This window comes from Macaca mulatta, chromosome 1 (genome assembly GCF_049350105.2).
Source record: "Macaca mulatta isolate MMU2019108-1 chromosome 1, T2T-MMU8v2.0, whole genome shotgun sequence".
In the NCBI taxonomy this organism is placed as follows: Eukaryota; Metazoa; Chordata; class Mammalia; order Primates; family Cercopithecidae; genus Macaca; species Macaca mulatta.
Window position 1 is genome coordinate 190,090,001 of NC_133406.1, and position 18,397 is coordinate 190,108,397.

General features: G+C 37.3%; 1 protein-coding gene and 1 long non-coding RNA gene across 6 annotated transcripts in view; one reads left to right on the plus strand and one right to left on the minus strand.

Annotated features, from left to right (window-relative positions):
- The window catches only part of FAF1 (Fas associated factor 1), a 518,996-nt gene that overhangs the window by 391,232 nt on the left and 109,367 nt on the right, over positions 1-18,397 (plus strand). For all 5 annotated transcript variants that reach the window (XM_077993853.1, XM_077993852.1, XM_077993856.1 and 2 more), the window contains 1 exon segment: positions 5,793-5,947. In XM_077993853.1, the coding sequence (XP_077849979.1) occupies positions 5,793-5,947 (155 nt within the window).
- On the minus strand, positions 7,788-11,363 carry LOC144333509 (uncharacterized). Its single transcript, XR_013402205.1, has 2 exons — positions 8,536-11,363; positions 7,788-8,241 (listed from the first exon to the last, which is right to left on the minus strand). It is a non-coding gene; the product is annotated as an uncharacterized LOC144333509 (long non-coding RNA).

Genomic DNA, 18,397 nt, shown 5'->3' on the forward strand with positions numbered 1-18,397 from the left:
TCACCTTCGCAGACCAGTGTGTAATCCCAGCACTGTGGGAGGCCAGGTCAGGAGGATCACTTGAGCCCTGGAGTTCGAGACCAGCTTGGGCAACATAGTGAGACCCCATCTCTATTAAAAAAAATTTTTTTTTTAAGTATCATCTTCATAAAGAAGCAGCCAATCTGATGTTCATGCCTAGACCCCAGGACTTCCTCTGTTACTACTCATTACTACTGATTTGCCAGCCTTACTTCCTCACTATTCCCATCTAGAAAATAATTTTAACAGACTTCTAACCTTCAGAACTGTATGCCACCCAAGCACAAAACAGTGTAGTGACTTTCCCAAGGTCACATAGCTGGGCAATGGCAAAGCAGGAATCTGAACCCAGATAGTGTGGCTTCCTACTGTCCTGCTTCTGTTCTCACATTGCACTTATCTTGAGTCATGATTGTATGCTATGCTGTACCTATGAACATCCATATACAAGAATAGCATTGTAGAAGTTGGCAAGTATTGGAATGATCCAAATTAGATGCTGGATTTAAAACAATAAATAAAACAGCTACAAAGGACTTGTGGGAGTACTTGGGGGAAATTTGAATATGGACTGTATATTAGATGATATTGTAACAATATTAAATGTCTTAGGTGTGATATAAATATGATGATTATGTAAGGGAATGTATTATTCTCAGAAGACAGATTTCTTTAGGATAGAAGTGTCATGGTATCTCAAACATTCAAATGTTTTAGGGAAGTATTAAAAGAATGATAAAGCAAATATGGCAAAATGCTGATGATTGGTAAATCTAGGTGAAGAATAAATGGGTGTTTATTGTATCATTGTATCCATTGTTTGTATCAATGAGCCATCTCCGAACTTAAAAACAAAAAGTGATAGTGATAATGATTCTGATTACTATGGTGATGTTAATGATGAGGGAAAAGGAGAACAAATGGGAAGGAGAGAAAGCAAGTCAGGTCCAATTTACACAAAGGAAATTATTTTATACTATAATTTTTACGCTGAAAAAAACCTATGAACTACATTGTACCATTCCCAGAAATTGTCATATCAACTTTAAAAGCATTGAACATGCAGATTATGGATATTTTGGTACTCAAAATGGAACCCTTTCTTTTTAGTTCATCAGCAAATATTTCCTTAGTATCTGCTCTCTGCCTGACTTATTTTGAGACACAGCACATTTCTTCCAGCTGTAATATTCTATGGTTCTGTGACACTAAGAGTCTAAATACAATAGCTACTGTAGCTCAAGGCCAAGTCACATTGGTTGCTGTCAGCTGGGCATTTCTTAAGCATCAACTTAGTACCTTAGCTCCTGGATTTGAATGTGAAGATTAGTGAGGCACCAAACGCAGAGACACAATAAGCATCCCAGACACTATTGCCAGTAGGAAAAATGAAGGAGCTGCTTAATCTTTAATACATTTTCATGGCCATTATTTCTCTTGAAATTGCTTTCAAAACCCTTTATTTTGCATGGATAGTTCAGGAATCTTCATCCTAACAGCTACCTTTCATTCAGCACCTACTATGGGCCAGGCCTTGTAAATAGGTACTTAACCTACATTATCTGCAATGCTTACAACAACCCATTTGCCCCATGGTCACACAGCTGCTAAGTGGCAAAACTGGATTTAGAACAGAGCTCTCTGTTACTTTAAAGCTTGGAGACTTCCCTTTGCATTGTGTTACTAAAACTTAGATTACAGGGAGGGAATCAGGATAGTGTAGCTTGGTTGTTTGCCTTTGTGGTCTGCCAGACTTAGACCCTCTCTGCCAAATTAGAAAGGACAAATACAATATATTCTTTTTAATGCCGCAATATTATCATTTGTTAGATGGTACTAAATAAAACGTTTACCTCCACACATTATTTCCCACCACTTTTTGAGGGTAAGGAAACTGTTTCATTCATCTTTATAGTCTCAATCCCTAACACATAGGTACTCTTTAAATGTTATTGAACTGAATTATTAATGGGCCAAAAGAAAAGCTGGTTATAGTAGTAATAGAAATCAAAACATTTTCTTACTCATTTTCTGTGGTACTGCTTTTCTTCACGAAAGCAGTTTTCTGATTAGTTTGCCATTTCAACTCTTCCAAATTGGTTGATATGCTGAACCCAGTTCTCACTCTTTTGGCCTGTGCTTAATTGAGCTCAGTAAGATAATCAGAAATCTGAGTCTGGAGTCCATTTATCTGTGACTGTAATTTAATCAGATTTATATAGCCTAAATTTACTAGCACTTCCATACTATTGAGTCTTTATATTTTGCTTATTTATTGTCATAAAAGCAGCAGAAAAATTTTTGTTGAAAGCTTATGTCAGAGAAAAGATTATTTTAAAATTATTAGTTTTCCTTTTGAAGGCTACTTTGGGGTACCCACAGCCTGAAGATCCTCTTGGGATACTCTTTTTATCATCTCCTTTCTCACATTCAGTCTAGAGCTTAAAGTGGGAATTTTTTTTAAGTGTGTTTTCCTGGCATCTCATGTTTAACAGTGTCAGGGGTTTGTGTCCCTGGAACGAAAACTGTTTCTCCAGAGTCTTTTTTCTCTCAGCTTCCAGTGAAAAGAGGGGCGAGGCGAGCCAGTCGCTTACCACAAAGCAGTGCCACCACAAAGGAAAGATTAAGGGTTTAGAGAGAGGTCAATGTGGGTTTTTCTCTAACTAAACACTTTCCTAAAGTTTCCTTGTGGAAAAATAATGAAGTCATCTCAGAGTTTTTAAAGAATTTTTATTTCTTTTTCACCGTCTGCATTCGCTTGTCTTCTCAGCATGGATGTTTAATCTTCCTAGGCTTTGTGAATTGGCCCAAATGAATAAGTGGTGAGCTGTCTCTCTAGGAGCTAGAGGCTTATTCTAAGGGCCTAATCACTGAGTAAACACATCTTTGCCCTCCCTCTCACAACTGCGATATAATAGTCGAGATTCTAGCACAGTAACCTGGATATTGCAGGGACCAATGCTTTGAAATGCAGAATGGTTGATCCTCCAAAACAGACAGTGCCTGATCTTCGCCTGCCTCTTTCTTCTTTTTTAAATTAAATATTGCCAAAGAGATGCTGTTTTATTGCTTGATATTGTGCATTAGTGCCCTGGATTTCCAAGTTTAGTTTCAGTCAACACTGTCGGCTGCACTTATAGGGAACTCTGCATGTTGGATTTCTTAGTAGCCTCTTCGGCACATGTGTGTTTGGTTTGGAAGAGCATTTAAATTAAATCAGTGAGATAGCAATGTAAATCACTAATCTCTTTCCCAAAGTCTAAATGTTCCATTGCAGTGTTCTTGAGAGAAATAGGCATTTTAAAGATTTAGCCATTGCCATTGTTTAGTTAGAAATATGCTGATTTAAAAGTGGACAGCTCTCTTGTTCCCAGTGTCTCATTAAATGTAGTTGCTGAGAAACGATCAAGCTGAATTAGAGGTTGACATCCCTCTGTCTATTCAGTTAGAGAGCTCCTAAGAAGAAGAGCTCTGGATTTGTTAATGGTGCCAGGTTCACATTACTTTCCCTAAAGCATCAGAATTCTTGACTCATTTACTAAAACTGATTTTGCATTGCCACTGCAATGGGGTATCTTTTTTTGCCAAGGGGCTGTGGCTCATATCAGTGTTCTTGTTTCTTTCGTCAAACAGGCTGGGACCCATGCTAGTTTAAAGACGCAAAGAAGACTGAAAGAGACCTCATTCTCTTTCTTGAGAAAGTTAGTGTAGAGGGGAAACTGGTAAACAATTGTAATACTAACAGAAAGAGATACAGACCCAGGAAAGGAAGCTCTTAACTCTGCCTGAGGGAATCAGGGAAGGTTTCATAGAGGCTTTTTTTTTTTTTTTTTTTTTTTGAGCCTTATAGGATGAGTAGGAATTTACTAGATAAGTATCTCTCTAACAATGTATCTGATTACAAACTTCCTAGAAGCCTGATACCGTTCTCTGCAGACATCAACATAGATGAAGAAACCCCAAGTCTTTCTTGTTCATCATTTTATTGCCACTGCTTCCTGCTGAGCCTGACACAAAGAGTATTTCAACAAATGCTTGTTGAATGAATGAATAAATGAATTAACACATAGAAGCAGGGTGGGATCAGCTGAGCTACTTATACGCAGGAGTCCTGCCCTTATTCCCATTACAAGCTGTCTCTGAGTCTCAGTCCAAAGCAGTCTGGCATCCTCATGCTATATGAGTGCTTCCACAAGCCTTGACTACAGTGTGGTTGATTTCCCTGCTACCACTGTAGTATCAGAGAAAAAACACTTACTTGGACTTGGAGTTAGACAAGCTGGGAGCCAGTCCTCGTATTACTTACTAACTAGCTGTGACATTTGGAACAAGTCCGCTTTCTAAACCTCAGTTTCCTCATATGCTAATGGGGTTAAGGATGCTATGTTAAAGATTTATTCTGGAAATTAAAGTAGATAACGTTTGTGAAAGTAACAGTGTCTCCTATTCATAGTAGATGCTTTTAGAATCTTAATCTACCTAACTGTGGCTACTCTCATCTATTATAAAGTTTACCTTTGTAAGAAATAATTTTAATGATGATTACTGTTACTATTATTTGGATTATTTATCGAGATAATTCCTAACGTCAGATTTCATTAGCCTTTCATCAGCATGAGCCTTATATTTTTCTGTAAGTTTCCTTCTTTTCTTCAGAATCCCACACAGCAGATTTTCATTTGCTGTCATCACATTCTTATTTAACATAAAGGGAAAGATACTAAGCTTCCCTGAAATTTTCCTTTGACAGAATTTCAAAGATTGGTTTGTATGTTGTCTTTACCATAAAATTTTATCTTTCCTTTCCCTGGTAATTGTGAGTATTGTTAAACTTAGTTCTTTCAAGAACTGACTACCAAGAAGGTAGTCAACAATTTAAGCTCTTTAATCATTATAGTCATTGTTGGTAAAGCTAACATGTTGCAAACCATCAATGGCTACTTATACCCATTGTTTTTATTATACTTATTACCTTGTTCAATTTCAGTTTTTAGTTTTAATTATTGCATTGAGTATCCAACTATGACAGAAGACACATTTAAGAGACCAAATGTCATTTATTGAAAGCAACTTTTATTATGGCAAAAGGGAAATAATAATTTTCTATATGAAAAGCCACAGTGGATATTTTCTGAAATATAAACTAGAAAGAATGCATGTGAACTGAATATTTTTCTATCTCTTCATATGGCAATTATATGTTATATGCTGTTAAATAAGGGCTTAATATGAGAACACATTAAGGACTTTAAAATTATCTATAGAACAAAAAGAAAACTTCATTTCAGACCTTTTCCTTTCAAATGGAAGAGACTATCCGTTGTTCAGATTAAAACCATAAAAAATATGTAAGAGGAATTTTGTCATTCTGTTTTAATGAATTTTTTTCTCTGTATTGTTGAACAGTTCAAAGTTAATATTTCTCTTTACATATATCTATTAAATGAAAAGAATAGTAAATCCATTTTCTTTAAGCAAAATACAATTCTGTTGCAACTTGGTTTGAGATAGGCTTGCACATGTTAACAGAAATCTGCAATAGCAGTCTGAAAAATTAGATATAATCATCCTAGCCTTTTTCAGGTGTAAGGAAGTAAAATTTTTTGATATTTTAGATGCTTTAGGAACTCCACAATGTAAAGTACTCTTTTAGGGAATAGCATTTAATTTTTGTCTTTGCTGTTCACATAGACTAATTATGCCTGTCTAAAATTTAAGAAATCTTACATTAGTGGATATCTTAATTGATCAGATTTTTCTCCTCTTTTCAGAGAAAGCTTCTTGCTATCTACCTCCACCATGATGAAAGTGTATTAACCAATGTCTTCTGCTCACAAATGCTTTGTGCTGAATCCATTGTTTCTTATCTGAGTCAAAATTTTATAACCTGGGCTTGGGATCTGACAAAGGACTCCAACAGAGCAAGGTAATACTGTTGTTCACAAGTTATAAGTTGGGCTTCTATTAAAAAAAAATCATTGTGTTTGTCATCATCATAAACATTTTTCATCCTCAGCATTAAACTCTCTACCATTGCATTTTATTAGACAAAAGCTGCTCATTGCAGCTAACACATGCAGTTATTTGCAATTGTGAAAATATACCTTAACTTATAAAAACTTTTTAAATTCAAGCATAACCTGAAAATAAAAATGTATTTCTCATCTTATTTTTGCAATGCAACAGACATTTCTAATATGTTTTTGAACTTTTAGGGAAAACTAATGTTTTTAATGATGTTCAGAAAAGGCAAAACAAGTCTAATATATAATCTTAGTAGTAAGTTTATTTTTTAATAACTTCAGTGAAGAGGGCAGGACTTTCTGCACAAGTCCAATGGAGTTGGTAATAGCTTAACTCTAGCATATGCTAATTGATGTAATCGCTTTATTGCACACATTCTTTTGCACACAGCCAACAATACTTCCATATTCTCAATAGGGAAAAAAATTCCTTTCCTAGTTGTCAGGATGAGTTTACTTAGTTTGTTAATCATAGTATCTGTAAGTGATTAACAATTCTTCATATTTTGCCTATTTCAGTTTCCCATCTGAAATATATTTCATCATGTTTAATTACACATGTGTCTATGACATCCCATGATGCTACTTTGGGTGTGTTAACACAATCGTAATTGCAGATTGCTGGTTTATGAACAGGGAGATTAAATTAATTCATTTCAAGGCAAGCATATTACAGTTACCTAATTTAAACGATTATAGAACAATTAGAAACCATCTGATTTGTCTTTTTGTTACTTTATGGCTTACTGAATTTTTGGTCATCATTCAGACTTTGTTTTATTTAATCTGAATCAGAAAAGAACATGATTCTTTCCTTAAATGTGAGGCAAAATAATGTTGAAGCTATTTCCTAATCTAATACTTCATTTCTTTAAGCAAATGGTTAGGAAATTTCATGAGATGACTTCGTTTTGCCTTGGAAATGTTCCCTGTTATACATAAATAAAGAATCTTTAGCACCTGTATTTGTTTAAATTAAATCAGGTTATTATTCACACTCAGTTAAAGGTGATGAAAAGCAGTGCCACAAACAGATAAAAATGCCACATCGAAGGTCTTTCATGAGGCAAAATACAGAGACTGGAGACTTGGCTAAATCTTTTGCCATTCACTGGCAGTAAGGAATCTCCTCCTTTCCTTTTATCCACAACTTGATGGAGAAGGAAACACTATTTCTAAACCATCTGTAGTGGCTAAGTTCAGTGGGCTACCTGCTGTTATTTTGTTCTATCCTCCATTTAATTCCTTAGTTCCTTTTATTTTACAATGACAAAAAATTGCAGTGTAGTTTCTTTTGAAAAACAGTGTTTGAGGGGTTTTTTTTTTATGACTGGCAATCAACAGCCATGTAATTGCTTTGTTATGTTTTACTAAAGAAGTCTGTTAAGTAGCACAACTTTGATACACTAGTAATAAGAGTTTGCAGGTTACAGAGACACCTGTGGTGACCAAAGCGACAGAAGCTGCTTATTAGCAAGAGCCAGTACAGCTGTGTCCTATTAACTCCTTATGACACTTTTTAAAAAACACTAAATAAAGGTGTTGTTTAAGGCTTTAGAGCTATTTCTCAATGAACTGCAGAACTGACTATTAAGTATGATAGGATATTTCAATCTACATTTTGAATTAAGTATCTGTCATGAAAATTTGTAAAAGGTAATATTAAAGATTGAAAATAGGAACATCTAGGAATTCAATTTAATAAACATTTATAGGAACCACAAATGGGGCAATAGGGGAATGGGATGATTTCTATAATTTAAGATACTTGACATACTTATTCAAAATCTATTAATAGTTCTGTCCACATTACAAATGTAAAAGGTATCATATTTCTCTATTTTAGAGTAACAAAAGATAATCACTGGGTACTGAGTTTAATACCTGATTGATGAAATTATCTGTAAAACAAACACCCATGACACCAATTTACCTATGTAACAAACCTTCACATGTACCCTCCAGACATAAAAGTTTTTTTAAAATATCAGAAAATTAAAAAGCAAGTAATAAAAAAATAAAGTAACAAATAAAATTACATAGCTACTTTTGATCCATCATTATTACCGTTAAGGCAAATGGGAAAATACACATTTTATAAACACAAGGTGAAAATTCATTAGAATGACATATTCCCAAAAAGGGGATTGACTTTGACATATGAAACTGTAAGATAATTGATTAGGCTGGTTTATTGCTCAAAAAAAGGGTTTAGGCCGGGCATGGTGGCTCACACCTGTAATCCTAGCACTTTGGGAGGCCCAGGCGGGCGGATCACGAGGTCAGGAGATCAAGACCATCCTGGCTAACACGGTGAAACCCCGTCTCTACCAAAAATACAAAAAAGAAAATTAGCCGGGCATGGTGGCGGGCCCCTGTAGTCCCAGCTACTCGGGAGGCTGAGGCAGGAGAATGGCGTGAACCCGAAGGCGGAGCTTGCAGTGAGCTGAGATCGCACCACCGCACTCCAGCCTGGGCGACAGAGCGAGACTCCGTCTCAAAAAAAGAAAAGGGGGTTTAACTTAACCACAATTTTCTTGCCACCTATCATATTGTAGATTCGTCAAAATAAAATTGTCTAATTGGGTTTCCTACTGTATTATCTTTCTTGGATTTTTACACCACATTTATCCAGAGGTGTTTATCATGAAAACTGATTGTGTCACTCATTAGATGCTTTTAACTTTGAGTAACAAAACCTCAAGCTTTCACTCTCGATTCGGTAGACGACTGCTTACACTAATATTTGTTGATCCATGGGGTACATGTCAAAAGGTATTATGCCATCATTTGCATATTGTAAGCTGAAATGGGGACATATTAATATATGGAAATACAGAATAGATTTCTAGGCATCACAAGTAAGTTTGTTGTTGTGGGTTTCCTTTTAACTGTTACTTTTTTATGATAGATGTACGTTTGGAAATAAATTCCTGGTTAATAACTTGTCTGGTCCTATATCTGGTTAACCTAGTTCACACTGGCCATAAAAATTTAGAGAGTCCTGGACCTGTAAGCTATTTGGATGTTTTCTTAGTGGTTTTCTAGGACTACCACCTGATGTTATAGCTGAGGATGTTGATATCCAAGATAGGAAGAGACTTGCCAAGCAGATATACTTTTGCTTAAGGATTACTCTGATTAAGCCTATAGAGGCATTAGTTCTTTAGTCACAGTTTACTATGGCTCTCTCATGTGTGTAGGAGATAAGTGAAGGATATAAAACTAAGTGAATGCTTTGGTGAAGTCACCAGAATATGAGTATCACTTGCCATTATAAATTAAATTTCCTAATTTCTCTAAAAATTGGAATAAAAAAAGAAACACTTCTATAAAATGTCATAACCCCTGTGATGTTGATGATTTGGATTTTTACACCTCTTAAATGATTCTAATAACCTTCTTTCTTAGTTGAATACTTAGAGTTTCCAGCCCACTGTGTATAAAATATGTTGGAATAATTCTTAAGTTGATCTTAGAACATTCCAAATATGAACTGAGACATGAAACTTTAGCTGTAATGATTAATGTCTGTCATCTCCCCTACTAAATTGTGATCTCCTGGAAGGGCTTATTCGTTTTGTTGGTTTCAGTAAACAAGGCACTTTTTTAAATTCTAGGAAAAAGTAACTCAGAAAGCATTTAGCAAATAAATATATGCATTTATTTCCATCTAAGAATGTTGCTTATAATTTCAATATTGCATATCTAAATAGTAGGTTTTTTTCCTTGGAAAATATTCTGCAGTCTTCTGGGCCACGATGTCTAGTTGGATTTCAGAGCCATTCTTAAAACAATGACAGGAAGTCCTTGGTAGTCTTGAGAAGTGCTAAAGGTATAATTTCTTTTTTTTGAAGAGACAGGGTCTCGTTACGTTGCCCTGGCTGGAGTGCATAATCATAGTGCACTGCAGCCTGAAACTCCTGGCCTCAAGCAATCCTCCTGTCTCAGCCTTGCAAGTAGCTGGAAGTAGAGGCGTGTGACACCATGCCCTGTTCTAATTTCTGAAATATTGGTTTGACCAGTAATTCTGATGGAAATAGTAGGATTTACCTGTAAAAGAAAGAGCTAAAAACAGATAGGTAACAGTAAACAAGAAGATCCTGTAAATCACTTCATAGTTATGCAGGATTGGTTCCAGGACCTCCTACAGATACCAAAATCCACAGATACTCAAGTCCCTGATAGAAAATGGCATAGTATTTGCATATAACCCATGCACATCCTCCCATCTGTGTTAAGTCATCTCTAGATTACTTATAATACCTAATACAATGTAAGTGCTATGTAAATAGTTGTTATACTGTATTGTTTAGGTAAGAAAGACAAGAAAAAAGTGTACATGTTCAGTATAGACACAATATTTTTCTGAATATTTTTGATACTTGGCTAGTTTAATCAACAGATGCAGAACCCACAGATGCAGAAGACCAACTGTGTTTGTTATGTTTGTTCATTGAATAACACTGACTAATATGAACCGGGAATGGTGTGTCATCTGAGAATGAAAGGTGGAACAAGACACAATCCTAACCCTCAAAACACTCATAGTCTAGTAGGCAAAACAGACATAAGAGCTAATATATAATATGAGGTATGTATAAGGTACTTTAGGAGTATAGATGAACTTTATACTGACTTACTGTACCCAAGGGGGTCAAAGAGGGATTTGAAAGAGATGACATACAGAAACATGAAGTCAGAACTTTACTCTTTTCTATTTAAAGATTTTATATTACCATAGTAGCATTCCTAGTCTTTTGGGTGGCAGATTTTACTACTCTTTACTAAAGGGCATTGGTGTTTAAAACCTCATAATTATGTATGGGGAACAAAGGGTCAGTAGTTGAAATAATTGAGGAGAGAAGGAATAGAGAGAGCTGGCCAGCTAATATAATCCTCTATAATCTGAACCAGATTGAGAATTAAGGTCAACCAGCCAGCATGGACAAATCCAAAGAAGTTTTTTTGTTAATGATTCATCCTAGCATTGGCATATGTCTACAAGCAGACAGTGAAGCAGGGTTAAGATATTCTTTGGATATGTATCATGTAGAAAACCATCATAGATTTAACTAATACAATAAAAATATTGTTAGTACAATGTATTCTTAATGAATGAGTGCTTAGCTATGAAAGAATAATTTCTTAAAATTCAGGACAGGTATCACTTCCAGGAAGCCTTGCCTCTCCCCATCCTTCTCTTGCCTCAATCAGGGTTAAAATGCATATTCTGTATGCTCCCATAATATATCTATACTAACTTGTACTAATAGCACTCATTACACTGTATGGTCACTGTCTATCTCCCTGCTAGGTTGTCAGCTCCCTGAGGGACCTGTGTCTGTAATTCCATTGCTTTACACAAGTTCCTTCCTTCCTTCCTTCCTTCCTTCCTTCCTTCCTTCCTTCCTTCCTTCCTTCCTTCCTTCTTCCCTCGCTCCCTCCCTCCCTCCCTCCCTCCGTTTCTCCCTCCCTTCCTTCCTTCTTCTCTTCCTTCCTTCCTTCCATCCGTCCGTCCTAGATGGTGTCTCGCTCTGTCACCCAGGCTAGAGTGCAGTAGTGCAATCTCGGCTCACTGCAACCTCCACCTGCCAGGTTCAAGCAATTCTTCCACCTCAGCCTTCCGAGTAGGTGGGACTACAGGTGCATGCCACCATGCTTGGCTAATTTTTGTATTTTTAGTAGAGACGGGGTTTCACCATATTGGCCAGGCTGGTCTCAAACTCCTGACCTCATGATCCACCCACCTCGGCCTCCCAAAGTGCTGGGATTACAGGCATGAGCCACTGCACCTGGCCATAATTACCTTTTAAAGAGTAAGTACTATATTGATAATAAACAAATAATCTCTAATAGGCTTATTGAAAAATAACAAGAGAGTACCAATTTGGGTAATGGCAAGAACATTGGAAATGCAGCTACATTCCTCTAATTGTGTGATCTTCCCCTGTAGCCACTAATGGTACTAATATATGGTACTAAAACCTTCATTCTCCTTACAGAATGAATTTAAAATGTTCAGATTGGATACTTGGTCTACTGCTGGCATTGTAGGGTCTCAGAATATGATGGTGTATGCCCATGTGCCTCAGGTGTTCCCAGGCCATCTGGAAAGTGGCTTGAATTCCAACCCAGATGAGTTCATCCTGGTTCCAGAGTTTCTTCCCCAGACTTCACCAAGCCTCTGTGATACCCCAGAAGTAATTGGTCTCCCAAGTTGGGCCATTCTGGGATGGTACTGAACCTTCTACAATGGTGGGAGAATTGATTATAAACCTGTCCCCATGCCCGGAGTGCTAGACTGGCTACATGGTGGAAGAGACCAAGCATTCAGACATGTTCTATTAGAACACCATCAGAATTAACCATAAATAGTACTATGTAAAGCACCAGCACAGTGAGTATTAATCTGTCCCTCCATAAAGGCTGTGCCCTCCAGGCTGACCTGTGGATTCTTAGCTGAAGTTGCTTCATCAAGGAAAGCCACATCACGTATGTGACTCAGTGAACCGCCAGTATTAACCAGTAATAAGTGGGTTAGTAGGTATCTCTTGTTCTGCATAGGAGGGTCCACAAAGCAAATATAGGTGCTGGTTTAGATTATCTAATTTTAGAACACTTAGAATCAAACATTGAATTTCACTGGAATAGTGCCAACTGGGTAATCAGCTAGCTGTGAGTGCTGGAAAATGAATTGCTTATGTAAGTACCTGAGATGAAAATGTTTTACACATCAGTGTACATGCTACTAAGTGTTAAATCAGGCATTGCACACTATTTCTAAGCAGTGTTCAGAGTAGTTGTAAACAGTTCCGCAGGAGTTGCCAGTAGTGCTTGGGTTATACAGGTTGCATATAAAATATACATAGCATTGTATTAAATTTTGTACACACATTTAATACCAATATTCACAGACAGAATTCTGTGCCTGTCAGTATTAGCTTTTGAACTTAATGCCCTTGGGTGTGGCATTTCAGGTCACTGCAAACTTCCGCTGCTGTGCTGACAGGTACTTGTTAGGCTTAATATTCAAGTGATAGTTTTCCACATTACTTAATCTTTGGCAAGAGTTAATTGACTTAAAGCACTTATTATCAGTAAGCTGTCTTCACATGTACTTTCCATCTCAGTAATTAGCCATATTCACAGTGGCTTACCCTTAATTCCAAACTACTCAGTGGTTCATGCCTGGCTGAAGGCTTGCTGACCATGTTACTCTAACCCTATACTTCCATTTGATCCTGCAGATATAGCCCAGGTGTGGAGTCTGCATGGGAGACACAGGAGTATTAATTTCCAGCTGCTACCCTAGGTACAAATATGGATTCTGCAGAGGTAGCTGATAAAACAGATGAACATGTTGTGGTCAGGGTACTAAGACTTCAGGAGCACCTTCATGCCAGATTTCCATATAATTTTCCCTAAACTTCTTTATTCCCTTTGTGCAACATTTTCCTTCCAGTACTTTTAAAGGAAGTGTATTTCCATCCTAAATATCCCAGGTCAAGGGCTTAATTAATGCTTTAAAATGAAGGTTCCAAAACACCAGGAGAGTTTGTCATTTTCTCCCTGGTTTGTTTTGTGAAGAGGGAGGAGAGAAGGTGAGGAGGAACCCCCTCCTGTTCCATGATTACATCCTACCCACTCATTTTCTCCTTTTCTCTTCTGCTTTTGATTTTTAGTGGCGGTCTTAACAGAATGTCAAGATCAATTTGCAGCATGGTTTAACTCAAGGTTTGCGTTCTGCCAGCAGCAATTGTCCCTGCAAACAATGCTGTGTGTTCTTGTAACTTCAGAAGCTTTTAGAGAGATCATGGCTAGGGCAGCATCTAATGACTTTATTAGTGTAGGGTTTCAAAATGGGCTCAGTAATTGTTCATATCTCTTTGTCAGCAAGTCATAATTACTGCTCAGCATTGTCCAAGGGTACACTTGTGAATAGTTTCCTAATAGTACTGAAAGGAAAGGAAAGGGGGAATGGATAAAAGTGATGGCCTCTTACAATTGAGAACAAGCCAGTCTCTATGTAGTTGATGGCTAAACTCTTTATAGTACATTCAACATTCTTTTTTTAAAACAGATTATCCTTTTTTTTTTTTTTTTTTTTTTTGAGACGGAGTCTTGCTCGCTCTGTCACTTAGGCTGTAGTGCATTGGCATAATCTTGGCTCACTGCAAACTCTGCCTCCTGGGTTCAAGCAATTCTCCTGTCTCAGCCTTCCAAGTAGCTGGGACTACAGGTGCTTGCCACCACACCTGGCTAATTTTTGTATTTTTAGTAGAGATGGGGTTTCACCTTGTTGGTCAGGCTGATCTCGAACCCCTGACCTCAGGTGATCCGCCTGCGTCGGCCTCTCAAAGTGCTGGGATTACAGGCATGAGCCACCTCGCCTGGCCAAAATAGATTATCCTTTTAAAAATGTTCTTTGAGATAATTTAAAATTACCAGTTTATGAGCCTTTTTTACTCTGATTTGGATACTTCCCACACTCCTACCTAGTACTATAGTTACAACTGCCTGGTTGCACATGCATTGTATTTGAATCAAAGCATTTGTTTTTTAAAAAAGCCCATTTTCCTCTGCACTAATCTAATTAATGCTATTCAGGAAATATGCATTTAACTCAGATACAGCTGTCAATAAATAGCCCGTGAAAACTGTTGTCAGAAGCTGAGATACAAAGGTGGTATTATTGGCAAGCCATTCCAAAATAATAACATTTTAAGTTTCTGTCAAATTCTATTTTTCTCATGCACTAGATCTTTCTTATAAGTCTGTTGGTGTTCTCCTTGGTCATCTCCCGATTACTCTGTGTTTTGAATATTCTTTGAATATTCTAGGTATCTTGATTATGAGAGTCACAGAATTAAAAGAATCATCACTGTCTCAAGATGAAGTTTGAGGTTAATTCCAGACTTTTCCCTGTTTGTGATCTGTTGCTGAATCCTTCCCCATTCTGTAACCTGTACCCCCACCCCCACCAGTGTACTCATGTGTAGTCATATGCAAATAGTTACTCCCAATAGCTGGTTATGCTTGTATTTTAGAACATACAGTTTTTATATTGATATAAAACATGAGTAATCTAATGAAACAAATTCCAAAAATAAGATAAATATCTTATTCTAAAAATAAGATATTTGGGCTGGGCGCGGCGGCTCACACCTGTAATCCCAGTGCTTTGGGAGACTGAGGCAGGCGGATCACTTAAGGCAAGGAGTTCAAGACCAGCCTGGCCAACGCAGTGAAACCCTGTCTCTACTAAAAATATAAAAACTAGCCGGGCATGGTGGCACATGCCTATAGTCCCAGCTACTTGGGAGGGTGCTTGAGCCTGGGAAGCGGAGGTTGCAGTGAGCCAAGACTACACCACTGCACTCCAGCCTAGGCAAAAGAGCAAGACCCTGTGTGTGAATGAATGAATGAATGAATGAATGAATGAATGAATGAATGAATATTTATGAAGTGAAATATCTTATATATATGCCATCATGTATTTTGCTTTTCTTCTTGCCTGAAATTAAAAAGGTCTGAAAAGATTTGTTTCCTTAACTGCTCTCATTAATAATTTTTATATTGATGATATTTTAGTAGACTTTTTACTAAATCATATCCCCTATGCCATTGAAATTCATAGCACATTTCTCCTCTTCTATAAATACTGATAGTAAAACAGTCAGAGAAATTATAAAAGAAACATGTTAGTTCAGTAACATAAAACCACATAAGTAATTTGGTTCCTCTGACATATTTTACAGTGTTTGCTTGTCAGTCTACATAGATGCCAAAAGATATTTTAAAGCCCAAAAATCTTAATGTTCTAATCTGCCAAATATACCACCAAAAAAAGGAAAGTTTCTGTTAGTCTGGAATTGGAAAGTAGGGTGGAATCCTGTTTCTGATGTGTTCAGGTAATTATTAAAGAATGGATTTCGTGTCCTTTCCTCAAGAATATGTTTGTGTCTTTGTACTTAATAGCATTATGGTAGTAGAGGAGTGACAGATAGTTTTGTATTATTCAGAACAGAGTTAACTATAAAGACTTTTTAAAAGCCATTTGACAGTTTATCTACTGTTGACTAACTCAGTCTGTAGCTACAGCAACAGTTTAAGAATCCTAAATAGATTGCTTTCATGTGCTTTTTTTTCCTCAATACATGATCAGCACCAAGAAAGTCCTTTTCAGCAAATACTTTTCTACATATCTCAGCTAAGGAAGGAATGAGGCAAGGTCATGTGAAAAATAAAAAAGCCTTGATTGCCGTACCTCAAATCTGAGAAATTACATTGCCCAGTCCCAGTAATAAATGAGCTACTGGATTCTCTGAGCAGTCTCAAATAATTTACCGTCTCAGCAACACATTTTATTATGTGGCTGTTAGGAAAGCTATGTATTAACTTGTTAGTTCTTGAAGCAGACCTGTATACATTAAAATGTGTCAGTTGCTGTTCTTAAAGAAAACTGATTTTCTATTTTATTTTATTTTATTATTTTATTTTATTTTATTTTTGAGACAGGGGTCTTGCTCTGGTGCCTAGGCTGGAATGCAGTGGCACAGTCTCAGCTTACTGCAGCCTCAACCTGCTAGGCTCAAGCAGTCCTCCCACCTCAGCCTCCCAAGTAGCTAGGACTACAGGTGCACACCACCACATCCAGCTAATTTTTGTATATTTTTGTAGAGATAGGGTCTCATCATCTTGCCAAGGCTGGTCTCAATTTCCTGAGCTCATGCAATCTGTTCACCTCCGCCTCCCAAAGTGCTGAGATTACAGGTATAAGCCACTGTGCCTGACCAATTTTCTTTTTAAATTTCAATAGATTTAGGGGTACAAGTGGTTTTTAGTTACATGGATGAATTGTATAGTGTTGAAATCTGGGTTTTTAGTATACCTGTCTTTCAAATAATGTACATTGTACCCAATAGGTAATTTTTCATTCCTTACCTCCTTCCTACTTTCCCCCATCTGAGTCTTCAGTGTCCATTATACCTCTCTATAGGCCCCTGCATAACCATAGTTAGCTTCCACTTGTAAGTGAGAACATGATGACCTCCAGTTTCATCCAAGTTGTTGCAGAAGACCTTATTCTTGTTTTATAGCTGAGTTGTATTCCATTATATATACACACACTATATATATACACACACACACAGTATATATAATATATACACATACCATATATATACACACACCATGTATCTATACACATACCATACGTATACATACCACTTTTTTTTTTTTTTTTTTTTTTTGAGATGAAGTCTCGCTGTGTCGCCCAGGCTGGAGTGCAGTGGCGCAATCTCGGCTCACTGCAAGCTCCGCCTCCTGGGTTCACGCCATTCTCCTGCCTCAGCCTCCCGAGTAGCTGGGACTACAGGCGCCCCACCACGCCCGGCTAATTTTTTGTATTTTTTTGGAGACGGGTTTTCACCGTGGTCTTCATCTCCTGACCTCGTGATCCGCTCACCTCGGCCTCCCAAAGTACTGGGATTACAGGTGTGAGCCACCGCGCCCGGCCATTACCACATTTTCTTTATCCAGTCATTGGTTAATGGGTACTTAGGTTGGTTCCATATCTTAACCATTGTGAATTGTGCTGCAATAAACATATGCATGCAGGTATCTTTTTGATATGACCTTTTTTTCCTTTGGGTACTCAGTAGTGGGATCGCTGGATCGAATGGTAGATCTACTTTTAGTTCTTAGAGGAATCTGAATACTGTTTTTCATAATTTACATTCCCACCAACAGTGTATGAGAGTTCCTTTTCACTGCATCTGTGTCAACATCTGTTATTCTTTGACTTTTTAATAATGGCTGTTCTGACTGGTGTAAGGTGGTATCTTGTGGTTTTAATTTGCATTTCCCTATGATTAGGGATATTGAGCATTATTTCATGTTTATTGGCCATTTGTATATCTTCTTTTGAAAAATGTCTGTTCATGTTGTTTCTCCACTTTTTAATGGGATTTTTTTTTCTGGATGACTTGTTTGAGTTCCTTGTAGATTCTTGATAATAATCCTTTGTCAGATGTATTTTCTCCCATTCTTTTGCTATGCAGAAGCTTTTTAGAAGCTTTTGGGTTTTATTTTGGAGCATGTGTGTGTGTCAGGGTCCTGGGGGGTGTGTGTGTGTGTCTCAGTCTGTCACCTGTGCTGGAGTGCAGTGGCACAATCTCGACTCACTGCAACCTCGACCACCTGGGCTCAAGTGATCCTCTCACTTCAGCCTCCTGACTGAAGTAGCTGGGACTACAGGCTCATGCCACCATACCTAGCTAATTCGTTTTGTACTAGTATTTTATTTTTTTTATTTTTTTTTATTTTTTGTAGAGACGGGTTTCAACATG